Genomic DNA, 15,211 nt, shown 5'->3' with positions numbered 1-15,211 from the left:
CCTCTACATGTCATAAGGATTAAATAAGATGATACATGATACAATAAACTGTGAAGTACTGTATATTATTGTTATTATTTTATTTATGTTCTTGCAATTTGATTTTTCATATGTTCAGAAGAACATGACTTCTGGTGAATGCTACTAGGTATACATGAGAAAGGTGTAGAAAGTCAAATAGCATCAAAATAGGGTCAAAAAAGCTAGATTTCTTTTGGCATATAACTTTAATCATAGAGTCTTTGATTTACTTGTGTGCATCATGACACCATAACAGTATGCAGTGTTCCCAAAGTTGCTTCACTAAGAGCCCATTTTCATAGAGTGTTCTGCAAAACTAATGTTTCTTAGCACTTATATTGGGAATAGCACACCAAGTAATCTCCCACATCACCTAAATATTTACTTTAAAAATATACTTGATCATATTTATTATTCTTACTTTTTCACTTTGAAAGTTAAAATAGTTTCTACTGCATATTAAGAAACACTCTCCCCCTTTCCCTTCAAAATGTAGGGACCCACATAGTATAAAGTGAAAGTGAAGTCGCTCAGTCATGTCCGACTCTTTGCAACCCCATGGACTGTAGTCTACCAGGCTCCTCTGTCCATGGGATTTTCCAGGCAAGAGTACTGGAGTGGGTTGCCATTTCCTTCTCCAGGGGATCCTCCTGACCCAGGGATTGAACCCAGGTCTTCTGCCTTACAGGCAGATGCTTTACCGTCTGAGCCGCCAGGGAAGTTCTCAACAGTATAAAGCTGATTTTAAACTGAAGACATCAGACACAGATACAGCTAATAGAAGAATGAATGGAAAGAAGCTTTCAGAGCTTTCTTTCTTTCTTTTTTTTTCAGAGCTTTCCTCATGTGACTAAAGGCAGAGGCTTCAAGAATGAAGCACCCATAAATCTCCTTCTAACTGGGCAGGCAAGTGAGCTACACTGCCAGGGAAAAGACCCTGCACTTGCACTTGGATGAGAAATTGTATAAACAAACATTATTGCAAACTATCCTATCTTCCATGTATCCCCCTAAAAGCCCCTCTGTTTCCCTGAAAAGTTCATTTGTTTTCTCACAGAAGTCCTCTCTCCCCTTTCCCTAAAATAGGTGTATAAACCCTTATTCCTAGCTATTCTATACAAGAGTAGAACTTTTCTGTCAATCCAGCTATTGTTAATTGGTAGGTCCCCAAACATATGAATTCCATAATGTTCTTTTCATAAGTTGTACTTCTTAAACATTGTTTTTCTCATATTGAAAATAAAAATATTGTATCTATTGTACATTTAAGCATTCAGTAACAAAGGTGTGTCTAGTCAAAGCTATGGTTTTTCCAGTAGTCATGTATGGGTGTGAGAGTTGGACTATAAAGAAAGCTAAGTGCCAAAGAATTGATGCTTTTGAACTGTGGTGTTGGAGAAGACTCTTGAGAGTCCCTTGGACAGCAAGGAGATCCAACCAGTCCATCCTAAAGGAAATCAGTCCTGAATATTCATTAGAAGGACTAATATTGAAGCTGAAACTCCAATACTTTGACCACCTGATGCGAAGAACTGACTCATTAGAGCAGACCCTTATGGTGGGAAAGATTGAAGGCAGGAGGAGAAGGGGATGACAGAGGATGAGATGGTTAGATGGCATCACCGACTCAATGGATATGAGTTTGAGTAAACTCCAGGAGTTGAGATGGACAGGGAGGCCTGGTGTGCTGCAGTCCATGGGGATGCAGTCAGAGTCAAAGTCAGACATGACTGAGTGACTGAACTGAACTGAACTGAAGAAAATACTGGAGTGGGTTGCCATTTCCTCCTCCAGGGTGTCTCCCTAGGGATTGAACCTGCATCTCTTGGGTCTCCTGCATTGGCAGGTGGATTCTTTACCACTAGTGCCACCTGGGAAGCCCTCGAAAATAACATGCCAGCACCTGAATCAGTAGTATTTCTCCTTGTGGTTCAGATGGTAAAGAATGCCTGCCATGTGGAAGACCTGGGTTTGATCCCTGGATTGGGAAGGTCCCTTGGAGAAGGAAATGGCAACACATTCCAGTATTTGTGCCTGGAGAATTCCATGGACAGAGGAGCCTGGTGGGCTACAGGCCATGGGGTCTCAAACAGTCGGACACAACTGAGCGACTAACACATACATGCAATACAGTAACCACATAATAAACATGAGCCCTCCTCTATCACACTTCTATTTCACTCAACTCCTAGGAAAATTAACTGTAATCATATTGGTTCCTGTAAAGAAATTCCATTGCTCTATTTCTAAAGTGAATATTCGTTATTACCATCGAAGAAATCCATTCTTTTTCTGTTAACTTCTTGAAGGTATCTCTTGCCATTTCTAAGTCCACATCAATGGAAATCATTTCACCAGATTCTCTTTGGATGCAGGAAATGCAAAAATAAATAAACAGGTTAAAAGAATATTTCTAACTTCATATATCATTATGTGTAATTTTATTTTTCCTACATATTAGGTATAATCTTTTTTACTTAAAATTTGCATTCTTTTGAAATCATCAACTTACTTGACACCAAAAAATTTTTTATAGAACTTGTTTTCCTAAAAGAAAATAGGTAACAATTTATTATCCCAAGTTTGGACAGTTAACAATAGCAAAAGTTTACATGCCGTGTCTGAGAACTGAAATCATTTACCCTTACTCTCAGCCTGCACACTGGGAATTGAAACTCCCTAACCCCACCTATCTTACCATCTATATTTACATTACTTTGGGATTCCACTGTTTCATTAGCATGATTTTACTATTCCAAGACACTCCTGCCCAGGCCAATGGCTTGACTGTTCACTTTAGGAACTTCCTGAAAAGACCCATTAACTCCTCTATGGAACACAATCAACAGTTTATGCCCTATAATTCTTTGCATCTCTTGTCTCAAAATCCTTGCCTGATATTTCTATCTGTCCTGGATTGTGGTGAAGTAAAGTGAAGTGAAGTCGCTCAGTCTCTTTGCGATCCCATGAACTGTAACCTACCAGGCTCCTCCCTCTATGGGATTCTCCAGGCAAGAATACTGGAGTGGGTTGCCATTTCCTTCTCCATTGTGGTACCTTTCCTCAATCTTAATCAAATCCCCAACCCTCCCTTCCCACATTGCAAAGACCTGCCTTATTCCAAATTGCTAATTTTAAAAAATCAAAACCTGGCTATGCCCCTCAGAAGTACTACCAAGGCTTTGTCTAGGTGTGGCATTTCCCTGGGTTGTGTTGACAATATTTGAGGAGCCTGCATTCTATATAACAATTTATCTTTATAAAGTATTATTTAAAACTATTTCATGTTTACTGGATTAACCAACCAATTGTAATACTAGGGCTAAAACATTCATGCAAGTACTAAAACAAAGTACTGTAAATTTCCCTTTAAAATAAATCTTCCTTTGCAACCTTTGGCATCTTAAGATCAAACCTTGAGGTTTCTCACTCCTGGGAATGGAACATGGAAATTTTAGAAAGATAATATTCTTAGTGTAGAAAAGATTATCCTCTATGTAGTGAGAACTAACTTAAGGCTACAGTGGGGAAGAAAGAGAATGAGTTGCATGGTAGAATCCCCTCCTTTGCTGCCTGGAAGGACGGAAAGAAGAGGAAGGCAAATGGGAGAGAAAGCAAGCAGAGAGAAGCAACGTCTTAGTTTCTCATCTCCTGCCTTTGGCTAAATATGTGGAGACAAACAGGGATGCCTTGTGGGACTCTCGAATGATAACTGTCTCATGAGCTGTGGAGGTTTGAAGAGGGGGTGAAGGAAGTCATGACATTCAGCTTCCCTGGGCTTCTCTGGTTCCCAGGTGAAGCCTCTGGATCCAGCAGTTCCTCCAGTCTCCCTGAGGAGTGGCTGAGAATGCAGCTGGGTTAAGAACCAAAGCTGAGAAATACCTGCAATAGGGATTAAGTGAATACAGAGTACCGCCTAGTGGCAGTTGTATACAGGTATCTTCTGAACCTGTGAGCCAAGCTGAGGCCAAGTCAAAGGAGGACTGGGAGGAGTTTCCACCAGTTGCAAGCAGACCCTTAGGCATCAGCCTCCAGAGAAGACAGAGGGCAACCTAATGTTAGTCGCTCAGTCATGTCCGACTCTGCGACCCCATGGACAATAGCCTTCCAGGCTCCTCCATCCGTGGAATTTTCCAGGGAAGAATACTGGAGTGGGTTGCCACTTCCTTCTCTAGGGGATCTTCCCAACCCAGGGATCGAACCCGGGTCTCCCGCATTGCAGGCAGACTTTTAACTGTCTGAGCCACCAGGTAAGCCCGAAGGCAGCCTAAGGGCCCCTTTATGCTGCTACCCACCCCACTCCCTTGTTATATTGCTAAAGTAATTATACAAGGAGGCCATCACACTGCAGTGGATCTCAGGCCACGGTGGCCTATAAAAGCAAACCAAAATCTAAGCCTGTAAATTCCTCAAAGTTAAGAAATCAAAGCCTAAGGACAACCAATCAAAAAACAAACAAAAAAAGCCAACTAGGCTTTAGGTTATAGCTAATCAAATACTTCCCTTTCTTTCTGTGCCTTCTCTATGTCTTTCCCTGAACTCTTGCCACTGGAGCGCTCAACCAATTCCAAATCGGTGCTGTGTGATTCAAACAGATGTTCACTTTAATAAACTCTCACAATTTTTAATCTGCTTCACTTTATCTTCCAGTCATTCCCAGGTATATTATTGGAGATCAAACAGGGAGGGGAAGGAACAGTTGACCAACTGTTCAGCATTTAACAGAGGAAACGTTTAAACTACTAAGATCAAATGTCAAACCAAGTAGCAGAGAACTTGGACTCTCCTCTGTGGTAGTAAGACTGTTAACAGTTAAAGATAAAATAAATAGGATCTGTTTTCCTTACTGGGCTCACCATAAGACCTTCAAAGTGCAGCCCTGACCTCTACGTACAAAAGCGAAGTTAGAATGAATTGATCACTCCTAGATACAAAGATTCTGAAAAAACAAAAAACAAAAAACACCATTCTTGCCAATCAGATAACACAGGAGGGCAGGGTAGAGGAAGGAACAATGTAAATTAGAGGTTACAATTTGTAGTAGTCCAATGGGAAATTCCTTTATAAAACAGAAGAATTCTGTAACAATCCATGGAGTTTTCTATGTTGGATTTTTGGTTCATAGATAACAAAATTCACAAATTAAAATGACTGAGTCTAAATATTTCATTTAAAATATTCTCTAGTGTTTTAAATAAAGGTAAGTCTCTCTAAATAAAGGTAATATAAACATTACCTCTTCTTTAAAAAACTTGCAGTCAGACAAGCAGGAGATGAAAATATCACTCTAATTTCACTGCAAAAATAATAAAATAAGGTTAAGTCACAACATACTACAAGCACGTTCCTTTTATCTTACTCAGTATATAACTGGTGATGTGGAATCATTAATAACGATAATAACTGCTCTCTTAAAAGAGTATTCCAAATTCTTGCTATACTTTGTGCATGGTCTGCTAGATCTCATCAAAATCCTTCATAGCTGATTTGATCAAGTCATCTAGATTTAAATAAAATCCAGCCTTTTGAAAACAGAAATTTGTGGAGCTGCAGAGAATAAACTGCTGCTGCTGCTGCTAAGTCGCTTCAGTCGTGTCCGACTCTGTGCGACCCCATAGACGGCAGCCCACCAGGCTCCACCATCCCTGGGATTCTCCAGGCAAGAATACTGGAGTGGGGTGCCATTGCCTTCTCCAGAGAATAAACTATGAAGCTATAAAAAGAGTCAGTCTTGGGCAAGGCTTTGTGGGACAGACAGAAAGCAGTTTTTATTCACTCCTGCATTTCCCTCACCTATCAAAGTACATGGCACACTGGACATCTTCAATATAGCCCTGTTAAACAAATGATGAACCAGTGAATACGTCAATGACTTCTTCAAACTAAAGATGGTTTAAATAAAGATTAAAATGCAAATAATTTCATGACAAAGCCAAACCCTCTCTCTTATGTCTAGGATAAAATGAACCAAGGCTTCAGAACCAAGTAAAAGTGGTTTCTACTTTATCAGATAGAGCCACCTCTTAGCCACTTCATCTTCTATACTTCCTCTTGCCACTGCCATCCATTTTTCTGTCAGAGACTGGTTAATTCGGCTTATTTCTGGCAGGGTTTTCCTGGAAACACTGGTGGAACTAGTATCCTTCTAGGAAGAAAAAGAAAGAATGATCAGGAAAATACACACACACCAAGTAGTAAGTAAGACACAGGGGGGAGACAGATCCAACCTGCTCAGGTAGTGGGATTTGGTGGGAGGAGCCTTGTCATCAGACTGGCTGGCTGTTCCATTTCCCAGCCTGGGCCACTTTGCTTGGTCTGAGCCTTAGTTTTATCATTTAAAAAATGAAATAACACAAAAGAATTGAAAACAGAGACTCAAACAGATATGTGTATGACAATATTCATTGCAGCATTATTTACAATAGCCAAAAAGATGGAAACAATCCATGTCCAGCAACAGCATCAATGGACGAATATGGAATATTGTGTGCTCAGTTGCTCAGTCATGTCCAACTCTTTTGAGACCACATAGACCACAGCCCACCAGGCTCCTCTGTCCATGGAATTCTCCAGGCAAAACACTGGAGTGGGTTGCCATTTTTCTCCTCCAGGGAATCTTCCCAACTCAGGGATTGAACTGGTATCTCTTATATCTCCTGCGTTGGCAAGCAGATTCTTTAACACTAGTGTCACCTGGAAAGCCCATATGGAATATGACTCAGCCACAAAAGGAAGGACATTCTGACACATACTGCGACATGGATGAACTTTGAAAACATTGAGCTACATGAAATAAGCCCAATATAAAAACATGATTCCACTTATATGAAACAGGCTAATTGATAGAAAGGATATTAGAATGTACCTGGGGTTAGAGGTAGGGGAGCATTCAGAGTTATTATTTAATGGTTAAGAATTTCTGCTTGAGGGGGAATAAAGAATTCCTGCTTGTGGTGATGAAAAGTTTTAGAGATGGTTAGTGGCCATGGTTGGGCTTCTCAGGTGGAGCAGTGGTAAAGAATCTGCCTGCCAATGCAGGATATGCAGGAGACATAGGTTCAATCCCTGGGTCAGGAAGATTCCCTGGAATAGGAAATGGAAACCCGCTCTAGTATTCTTGCCTAGAAAATTCCATGGACAGGGGAACCTGGTGGGCTAGAGTCCATGGGGTCACAAAAAGTCAAACATGACTAAGCCATTGAGCAAAACAGTGGTGATGACTGTACAACACTGTGAGTACAATTAATATCAATGAATTGTACATTTTTAATGGTTAAAATAGCAGATTTTATGTTATGTATGTTTTACCACAGTTAAAAAAATGAGTTAACAATAACCACCTCCCCGGGCTCCCATTAAGACTAAAACACATTAGGTACACAAAGCCTTTCGATTATAGGAAGTACTCAATAAAGACTAGCTTCTTTCTGCCCTTTAATCATCCACAGAGTTATGCTTTTGTATCAGGGGTTTTCAAACTTATACCAGAATCATCTGGTGATCTTGTTAAAGCAGGGCCCATCCCCACAGTTTCTGATTCAATGGTCAGGAGTGGAGCTCAAGAATTTATATAGAGCAAATTCCTGAATGATGCTGATGCTGCTGATTTGGGAACCACAGTTTTGAGAACTGTGGTTCTCTACAGTATTTGAAGCCAAATGGTTCAGTCAGAGGTGTCATAGAAATCACTATCTGGAAAAAAAAAATCTGTCTTTAATATGTTATTTGAAAGACATCAGTGCTATGACTCCACATTATACCTCTGCTTTTGCTAAATTTATAATAAATCAGAGAATTCTGCACCACTTTTGTTTAATGCTTAACTAAAGACCTCTTGAGAAAGATGTATAACCATAACTCCCTTCACTTTCTTGATCTGAGTCCTGGGTGTCCCCTGGAGTTCAGTCATAAGGAAGTTTTTTCCTCCAACATCCCAGGAACCTCAGGACAATGAGGTGCTCTGTATTGGCACTCACAGACCATTTCTTCTACTTTCTTCTTCAAAATCTTGGCTCTTTATAAGCACGTGACATCAGACTATATCACGTGCCTCCCTTTCTTCTACGATAATCACCTGCTAAAGTCCTAGGCACTACCCTTCAATAATTGAAAACTTTAGCATCTTGTTGACTGTCTTCCTTAGCACAATCATGACTGTCACCATTCTTTCCGTCATTCTTGGCAACTTCAGAATTAATGAACACAATTTATTTCCCTCCATGACCTCTCAGTTCTGGACCTTATCTGCACTCTTCCCCTCTGCTCCATCTTAGCCACCCAGGCCCTGGATCAGGGTTTCTAAACTGACACAGTCAGCATTTTGCATCAGATAACCCTTTTTGTGGCATCTGTCTTGTGCAGCGTAGGATGTCTAGCAGCATCCCTGGCCTCTACCCATTAGACATTAGTAGCAGCCACCCCAACACGCATGGCCCTCCCTCAGTTACGACAACCTAAATTGACAATAGACATTTCCAAATGTTTCCAGGGGTGCAAAATCACTCCTAGTGGATTGCCCCCAGATACAGGTGATATTCTATCCTTTATAATTATCAATAATTGTTCTGCCTTCTAAGTATCTATTGGAAACATACTCCTCTTTGATCATCATCCACCATCCTTCTACTTCACTGACTTCACCGTGGTACTCCCAGTCTAACATTCTTTTATAAGGAATGAGTTAAGACTTCGGAGCTGTTGGGTTGAAATGAATGTATTCTGTATGTAGAAAGGACATGAATTGACTGGGGGCAGTGGCGTTTCCCCCCTAAGTTCATATATTGAAATCCTAACCCCCATTGTGGTGGTATTAGGAGGTAGGGCATTTGGAAGGTGATTGGGTCATGATGGGGGAGCCCTCAAGAATGGTACTAGTGTCCTTATAAAGACCCCAGAGAGCTCTTTTGCCCTTGCCCCTTTTGCCATGTGAGGATACACGGAGAAGACAGTCATCTATAAACTGGAGGCAGGCCCTCACCAGACATCAAATGTGCTGTCATCTTTTTTAAGTCGTACTGCAAGGCTTGTGGGATCTTAGTTCCCTGACCAGGGATCAAACCTGAGCCACGGCAAGGAAAGAATGAAGTCCTAGTCACTGCACTGCTAGGGAATTCCCAAATATACCATTATCTTAATCCCGGGCTTCCCAGCCTCCAAAACTGTGAGAAATAAATTTTTGCTTACAAGCCACTCAATCTACAGTGTTTTGTTAATAGCAGCCAGAACAGACTAAGACACTTACTTTGACAGTGGAACCCACTCCAACATTTTTTGAGGCCATTGGGCACTCCAATCTGTCAACTCTATTGTTTGTTCATTATCTATCACCCTCCTCATGTCTTTCTTACCCAGCTTAGATTCTATGGTCAGCACTATAATCAGTCCTTTACAAATACCTTCTGTCTTGAGTCACCTAGGAAAAGTCCACCTGTAGTTAGTCTCAACTCTGAATTACTCCAAAGGAATCCAAGCAGCTTAACATCAGTGGAAAAAAATAAACTGTGCGGATTTCACCATAAGCCTAGGACTACAGATTTCAAATGGACACTCTATACTGTCTAGTAATCTCCCACAATGTTCACTTTCTCACTCTGAGATATGATTGCACACATTCTTTTTATTCCTAAACCTGTAGCGATCATCCTCTGCTTCTCCAAGTTTTAGATAAAGATTGTATATCACTAACACCCAAAAAAGATATCCTTTTCATTACAGGAGACTGGAATGCAACAGTAGGAAGTCAAGAGATACCTGGAATAAAGGGCAAATTTGGCCTTGGAGTAAAAAATGAAGCAGGTCAAAGGCTAACAGAGTTTTACCAAGAGAACACACTGGTCATAGCAAACACCCTCTTCCAACAACACAAGAGAAGACGTTACACATGAACATCACCAGAGGGTCAATATAGAAATCAGATTGATTATATTTTTGCAGCCGAAGATAGAGAAGCTCTGTATAGTCGGCAAAAACAAGACAGGGAACTGACTGTGGCTCAGATCATGAACTCCTTATTGCCAAATTCAGATGAAATTGAAGAAAGTACAGAAGACCACTAGACCATTCAGGTATGACCTAAATCAAACCCTTATGATTATACAGTGGAAGCGACAAATAGATTCAAGGGATTTGATCTGATAGACAGAGTGCCTGAAGAACTATGGTCAGAGGTTCATGACATTGTATAGGAGGCAGTGATCAAGATCATACCCAAGAAAAAGAAGTGCAAAAAGGCAAAATGGTTGTCTGAGGAGGTCTTACAAATAGCTGTGAAAAGAAGAGAAGCGAAAGGCAAAAAAGAAAAGGAAAGATATACCCATTTGAATGCAGAGTTCCAAAGAATAGCAAGGAGAGATAAGAAAGCCTTCCTGAGTGATCAATGCAAAGAAATAGAGGAAAACAATAGAATGGGAAAGACTAGAGATCTTTTCAAGAAAATTAGAGATACCAAGGGAACTTTTCATGCAAAGATGGGCTCAATAAAGGACAGAAATGGCATGGACCTAACAGAAGCAGAAGATATTAAGAAAGGTGGCAAGAATACACAGAAGAACTATACAAAAAAGATCTTCATGATCCAGATAACCATGATGGTGTGATCACTCACCTAGAGCCAGACATCCTGGAATGTGAAGTCAAGTGGACCTTAGGAAGCATCACTACAAACAAAGCTAATGGAAGTGATGGAATTCCAGTTGAGTTATTTCATATCCTAAAAGATGATGCTGTGAGAGTGTTGCACTCAATATACCAGCAAATTTGGAAAACTCAGCAGTGGCCATAGGACTGGAAAAGGTCAGTTTTCATTCTAATCCCAAAGAAAGGCAATGCCAAAGAATGTTCAAACTACTGCACAATTGCATTCATCTCACATGCTAGCAAAGTAATGCTCAAAAGTCTCCAAGTCAGGCTTTAACAGTACCTGAGCCATGAACTTCCAGATGTTCAAGCTGGATTTAGAAAAGGCGGAGGAACCAGATATCAAATTGCCAACATCCACTGGATCATCGAATAAGATCCAATGAGAATTCCACAAAAATATATACTTCTGCTTTATTAACTACACCCAAGCCTTTGACTGTGTGGATCACAACAAACTGTGGAACATTCTTAAAGAGATGGAAATACCAGACTACCTTACCTGCCTCCTGAGAAATCTGTATGCAGGTCAAGAAGTAACAGTTAGAACTGGACATGGAACAACAGACTGGTTCCAAATTGGGAAAGGAGTACATCAAGGCTGTATATTGTCACTCTGTTTATTTAACTTATATGCAGAGCACATCATGTGAAATGCCAGGCTGGATGAAGCACAAGCTGAAATCAAGATTGCCAGGAGAAATAACAATACCCTCAGATAAGCAGATGACACCACCCTTAAGGCAGACAGCAAAGAAGAACTAAAGAGCCTCTTGATGAAAGTGAAAGAGGAGAGTGAAAAAGTTGGCTTAAAACTCAACATTCAGAAAACTAAGATCATGGCATCTGGTCCCATCACATCATGGCAAACAAATGGGGAAACAATGGAAACAGTGATAGACTCTACTTTTTTGGGCTCCAAAATCACTGCAGATTGTGACTGCAGCCATAAAATTAAAAGACACTTGCTCCTTGGAAGAAAAGTTATGACCAACCTAGACAGCATATTAAAAAGCAGAGATATCGTTTTGCCAACAATAGTCGATCTTGTCAAAGCTATGGTCTTTCCAGTAGTCACGTATGGATGTGAGAATTGGACTATAAAGAAAGCTGAGCACCGAAGAATTGATGCTTTTGAATTGTGGTGTTGGAGAAGGCTCTTGAGAGTCCCTTGGACTGCAAGGAGATCCAACCAGTGCATCCTAAAGGAAATTAGTCCTGAATATTCACTGGAAGGACTGATGTTGAAGCTGAAGCTCCAATACTTTGGCCACCTGATGCGAAGAACTGACTCATTTGAAAAGAGCCTTATGCTTAAGATTGAAGGTGGGAGAAGGAGACGACAGAGGAGGAGATGGTTGGATGGCATCACTGATGCAATGGACATGAGTTTTAGTAAGCTCTGGGAGTTAGTGATGGACAGGCAAGCCTGGCGTGCGGCAGTCCCTGGGGTCACAAAGTGTTGGACACGACTGAGCAACTGAACTGAACTGAACTGAACTGTACATCACTGAGAAAATGGAAACAGGCAAGACCTAACCTTGCCTTCCTACCAGCAGCCTACCTCACATCCACTGTTCCTCGTCAGAAGAGAATAAAATTTTCTGTCCAAAGCCCTCTATTCTACACTGGACCCTGGGCCCCGCTTCCTCGCACCTATTCTAGGACATAAGTTCTGCAATTATTCTCTTTCTCAGGAATTATCACTTTTTCCTCCTGAACTGGATTATTCTCATTAGCACACAGACATACCTTAACATCACCACTCCTAACAACAATAAAAACCTCCCAAGGCCCTCTACTCCCTTTCACAACAAAACTTCTCAGAACTGTCACAGTCATTGCCTCCACTTATTCCCCTCTATTCTATGTCCATCCCATTCAGTCAGGTTTCATCCTCTGTCCCCTGAGACGACTCAGTCTTGACAAAGCAAAAACAAACTCTGTGCTCATCTCACTTGGCCTCTCAGCAGTATGTGTCAGGTTTGGCCACTTCCTCCTTCTGGAAAGACTTTCTTGTCTTGATGAGCCACCCTCTTCTGGGTCTCTCCACCTCAGAAACTGGTTCTTCTCAGTTCTTCTGACCCTGCCTCACTGCCTGACCTCCTCATGGAGAAGTCCCTCAAGGCTGGATTCTGTCCCCTGCTCTTCTCATTTCTACTCTCACCCCAGGTGACCTTTCATCCAAGCCTCTAGCATAATAACAATCTGTAGTTTAACAACTATCATGTTTATTTTCCAGTGCTAGCATCCTCCTTGAGATCCAGAGTTGAACATGCAACTAAGACTTTAGAGCTCCTCTCCAAGGACATTTCAAATGAACCTCATCTCCCATAACTGAGCCTGTTTCCATATGACTCCAGCTCATATCTCTTCACACTTTCCTACCATATTCTGTCTGAGTATAGTCCCCCTTTTGTCCCTCACACAAGGGCTTTCCCTGGTGGCTCAGAGGGTAAAGCGTCTGCCTACAATGCGGTACACTGGAGTTCAATCCCCGGATCAGAAAGATCCCCTGGAGAAGGAAATGGCAACCCACCCCAGTACTCTTGCCTGGAAAATCCCATGGACCGAGAAGCCTGGTAGGCTACGGTCCATGGGGTCGCAAAGAGTCGGACACGACTGAGTGACTTCACTTTCATGCTAAACTTATTCTTGCCTCAGGGCCTTTCTGTGTACAGGTCCCTCTATCTGGAATGCTCCTCCTGTGGACTTAAGCATGGCTATGATCTCTATTCAAATGTTACAGCCTCTGGGAGGTCTTTCCTGACTGACACTTCTAAAGAAGCCCATTTCATCTCATCAGTCTCAAATGGCCCATTTTATTTTTTTTCAGAGCAATTGTCGCTCTCTAACACAATTGTATTTATGTGATTCTTGTCTGTACTTCCTGGTAGAATCCAAATACCATGAATGAGGATATACTTGTGTGTATTATTCACTGTACCCGCAAGGACCCAGAGCAGAGCCTGAGACAGGAGCCTGATCGAACAGCTATAACAAAGCAACCAAGCACAATCTCCTGACTATCCCCAGCAGCACAGACTTTTGCCTCTTAAAGTTTTCCATCCCAGAGAATACAGTAAGAGTCCATATGAGTGTTGTTTCAAACATTCCTAATAATAGAAAAAAAGTACAAATTATTAAAATAACTATGTATATCTTTTCTCTCTACAACATTTCAGAACTCATTCAGAAATCATTTCAGAACTCATTCAGAAATATAATAATATAAACCTCTCTGTTAATAATAAGGAGGGTGCTAGAGCATGGTGGGTAATGGTGGGGCTGGATTTCTTGGGTTTGAATCCAGCTCTGTCAGTTCTCAGCAGCATAACTTTGGGCAAGTCCATGTCTCTGAGACTCAGTTTTTTCATCTGTAAAATGGGAGTGATAATAATAACCAGAATTGATTTGAGGATTAAATGTGTTGATCTATTTATAGTACTTTGGTTGCTAACTCATGGGTGAAAATTAGCATTAGTCATTGTTATCACCATTGGTATCTGTTGGGAATTCAAATGAGGAAGTGAGAATTATGTAATATTTTTAAAGAAGCATTCTAACAGAGGAAATTACTAGTTTAGTAAAAAATTTTAATATATACAAATGACACAATGTTTCAAATACCACCATGAAATCCAGAAGAAAAGATGATTTTTAAAAGAAACAGAAATTGTAATACATACCTGATAAGTTGTCACAAAGTTGGCATATGTTCCAGCAAAAATATGTTTGACTTGAACATCTGCAAGGTCTAGAAGAAAGTCATAAATCCATACTTACTGTTTTTTAGATGTAAAAAGTATAAATATTTTGTTATAAACCTAAAATTGCTTTTAAAAAGTTTTTTTAAAAAAACTAATGTACTACCAAGCTAAATTTACTTATTCATTGGCTTCTAAATAGATTTTGACTACAAACAGCATAAAAGATTAATATTGATCAGATTACACATTATATATTCCCTTATCTTAAAATTTAATTTTTCATGCATTTGCATAATGAAACCAGGCTAGTGTACTTTAGTAGAGGTTTGATTAAATATATAAAAAGTGTGCTATTCTGTTTAGGTTTGACAGAAAACAACAAAATTCTGTAAAGCAATTATCCTTCAATTAAAAAATAAATAAAAATAAAATAAAATAAAAGTGTGCTATTCTGAAGCATAAATAACTGATTCTTTTTGTATTACCTTAATCTTTAGAAAAAATTACCTAATATTCCAGGAAGCATTGCATAAAAAAAATGCATATGCCACAAATCAAAGATAACAGTACCAAAAGAACCACAGTTCTATGCACTCTTTGAAAGGAAACTGAATAATATTTTTCCTCCAGTGACATCAATTAAAACAAAATCACAAATCGTGGGATCACTCATACCATTAGCAGAAATCAGGCAGCTAATGTCAGAGCTCTCTGCCAGAGCCCTCGGATGTGGTGAGCTGCTTGTACAACCTGGTCCACGACCAAAAGACACCACCTGACCAGTGGTATAGACATATGCAAGGGTGTGATAACTGCAGAAGACAAAATATTATGAAGACTTATTA

At 40.3% G+C, this 15,211-nt stretch overlaps 1 protein-coding gene across 3 annotated transcripts in view; it reads right to left on the bottom strand.

Annotated features, from left to right (window-relative positions):
* Window positions 1-15,211, bottom strand: part of HERC6 (HECT and RLD domain containing E3 ubiquitin protein ligase family member 6) — a 52,194-nt gene that overhangs the window by 27,284 nt on the left and 9,699 nt on the right. For 2 of the 3 annotated variants that reach the window (XM_043438170.1, XM_043438172.1), the window contains exons 7-11: window positions 15,042-15,178; window positions 14,346-14,413; window positions 6,042-6,166; window positions 5,258-5,317; window positions 2,291-2,384 (exon numbers count right to left, since the gene is read on the bottom strand). In XM_043438170.1, coding sequence (XP_043294105.1) covers window positions 2,291-2,384; window positions 5,258-5,317; window positions 6,042-6,166; window positions 14,346-14,413; window positions 15,042-15,178 — 484 coding nt within the window. The remainder of the gene's footprint in view (window positions 1-2,290; window positions 2,385-5,257; window positions 5,318-6,041; window positions 6,167-14,345; window positions 14,414-15,041; window positions 15,179-15,211) is intronic. The other variant, XM_043438171.1, reaches the window with a different exon arrangement.

Source organism: Cervus canadensis, chromosome 19, assembly GCF_019320065.1.
Source record: "Cervus canadensis isolate Bull #8, Minnesota chromosome 19, ASM1932006v1, whole genome shotgun sequence".
NCBI lineage: Eukaryota > Metazoa > Chordata > Mammalia > Artiodactyla > Cervidae > Cervus > Cervus canadensis.
Note: the sequence above shows the minus strand (reverse complement) of the source record. Positions and strands in the feature narration are given on the sequence as shown.